Source organism: Notothenia coriiceps, unplaced genomic scaffold (assembly GCF_000735185.1).
Source record: "Notothenia coriiceps isolate Sejong01 unplaced genomic scaffold, NC01 NC01_scaffold00011565, whole genome shotgun sequence".
NCBI classification, from domain to species: Eukaryota; Metazoa; Chordata; class Actinopteri; order Perciformes; family Nototheniidae; genus Notothenia; species Notothenia coriiceps.
In genome coordinates, this window is record NW_011344266.1 from 1 (window position 1) to 2,423 (window position 2,423).

Sequence of the window (2,423 nt, forward strand, 5' to 3'; positions counted from 1 at the left end):
CATATTCATGTCAGTGAATGTATTTTGAATGTAGCCTCCAGCATCCAACTGCGTTTTCGCGTTTGGCTCATTTTCCATCCGAAAAACACGTTGTCTACCTGTCCTGTACCACTTGTTATGACTTCTCTCTCTCGCGTATTCCGTTAAGACCCACCCCACCTCACTCCTCATGCTGAAACCTACCAATCAGAGTAGGGGCGGGTCTTCACAGAATACGTTCGGGGAACAAAATCAAGTTTTTTAAGGGCGAGTGGATTTTGGCAGGCAGTGAGTGCGGACCAACGATTGAACGATGACAAGAACGGCTCTCACCAAGTACGACTCGGTTCCCCTCGTTCATATCAAAGAGCCGTTCAAAAGAATCGGCTCGTTCGCGACCGACACATCACTAGTACAGACAGACGGGTCTCACTTGGTTTGGTGTCCTATGCTTACTTTTAATACTTGTAAATACAACTTTTGGCCCGTAATTTCAATTCCCCACTTCAGCGACCAGAGAGAGAGAGAGAGGGGGGGATATATCCAGTCTCTGATTGTGTTACGTTATGAGAGTGCTCTCTAACATCAAAAAGTGAAAGTTTTTATAAAACCACCTGAGTTCATTTCATCTGAGTTTAGTTTCAGAGACCTCTCACTCTGTTCCTGTTTTCATCTGTTTCTGTTTTAACATCATTTAACAAACCGTGTCATTTTGTTTGTGATAAATTATTTTGTCTAGTTTCTACAAAACATCAGATCTACCTTTCAGGTGTTTCATTTCTTACACCAAAATCACTTATTTTATAATAAAATAAACACCTCATTTCATTTGTCATCACTTTTTATTTCAGAGACCTCTCAGTTCATCTTCGTCACAACATGTTAAATTATATTTTATAATTAAAATAAAGTCTCATCAGTTCTTTCACTGGGTTCAGTTCCAGGTGTTTATTAGCCTGTGACGTCATCCTGCCGCTGCCGCGTCACCCTGCCGCTGCCGCGTCACTCTGCCGCTGCCGCGTCACTCTGCCGCTGCCGCGTCACCCTGCCGCTCCCTCATCACTCTGCCGCGTCACCCTGCCGCTCCCTGTGCACCACGAGCCCTTTGCTGATCAGGTCCGGTATTTCCACCGCGAGCCAGGGCGCGAGGCCCAGCGTCATCAGGTGCGCGAGCCCGAAGCGCGGCGCGTTGCGAGCCCAAAGCGGCGCGAAGTGCTCCGTGAGGCAGATCTTCCCGCCGCGGAACATCTTCGCGGTCTTGCCGTCCAGCTCCGGGATAGCTACTTCCGGTGCGGTGACCGGGTAAGTGACCGGGATCTCGAACTCCAGGCGGAAGTCGTACCGGAGCAGCTCGTGGATGAACCAGCAGCTGCCGCTCCAGCGCGTGCCGTCCGCGTTGCTCTCGAGGCGGTACCAGTCGCTGTCTGACTTCTTGTTCGCCTCCACGGAGCCAATCAGTGCCTGGTATTCCTCCTTCAGGCGCGCGGGCCACAGTGCGCGGTCCCGCGGCCCGGCGTGCGTCTTCAGGAGTGGCACCTGCGACGCCGCCCTGCGCGTGGCCTCGTCCGCCATCTGAACAACAGCTTTAGATACAAACTGCTTTAAAAAGTATTCAAACTCTAGTTCAAACTTCCACAGTTCAACTAAAACTACAGTCGGAGCTTTAAACGCGTCTGACTGACGTGGACTTCCGGTCTGATGGCTCACAGTCACACAAAGCACTTCCTGTTAGGGATTTTCAAAACAGAGTTAGAGCTTCTACAGTCTGTGAACATAGCACATGAACATACTGCCCCCTAGCGGAGACAACCACACACTGACAAGAAGCTCAGGTGAAAATTAGAGGCTGCAAGCGACTGTAGAATCTGATGATCAGCTGTTGACCGATCCCTACTGAGTGCAGCTAATAGGTAGCAGCTAACAGGTAGCAGGTAGCAGCTAACAGCTTAATGTCGGGGTCTGTATTTAAAAACAGGGCTGTAACTCTTCTGGATAATGTTCTTCTTCTCTCGGTTATTGGCGGATTGCAAACAGCTATAAGGAGCATACTGTATCGCCGTGTCATCCTGTCACCACTTGTGGAAGAATACCACGGTGTTTAAGTTATTTTAAATGATTTAATCAGCCCTGTTTCACTCAAATACTTTAAAAGAGCCTCCCTGGTAGCTCTCCACCTCACCTCCTGTCCCCAGTGTCCCCATCAGGCTCCACTCTCTACCTGGTAGCTCTCCCCCTCACCTCCTGTCCCCAGTGTCCCCATCAGGCTCCACTCTCTACCTGGTAGCTCTCCCCCCTCACCCCTGTCCCCAGTGTCCCCATCAGGCTCCACTCTCTACCTGGTAGCTCTCCCCTCACCTCCTGTCCCAGTCGCCCCATTAGGCTCCACTCTCTACCTGGTAGCTGTCCCCTCACCTCCTGTCCCCAGTACTCCCCATCAGGCTCCA

At 50.7% G+C, this 2,423-nt stretch overlaps 1 protein-coding gene across 1 annotated transcript; it reads right to left on the bottom strand.

Annotated features, from left to right (window-relative positions):
* Positions 1-802: 802 nt before the first annotated feature.
* ufc1 (ubiquitin-fold modifier conjugating enzyme 1) lies at positions 803-1,705 on the bottom strand. The gene is made up of 2 exons (XM_010772644.1): positions 1,005-1,705; positions 803-966 (listed from the first exon to the last, which is right to left on the bottom strand). Exon 1 carries the CDS (start codon positions 1,549-1,551, stop codon positions 1,039-1,041), a length of 513 nt encoding a protein of 170 aa, XP_010770946.1. The 5' UTR covers positions 1,552-1,705; the 3' UTR covers positions 803-966; positions 1,005-1,038.
* Between the last annotated feature and the right edge of the window lie 718 nt (positions 1,706-2,423).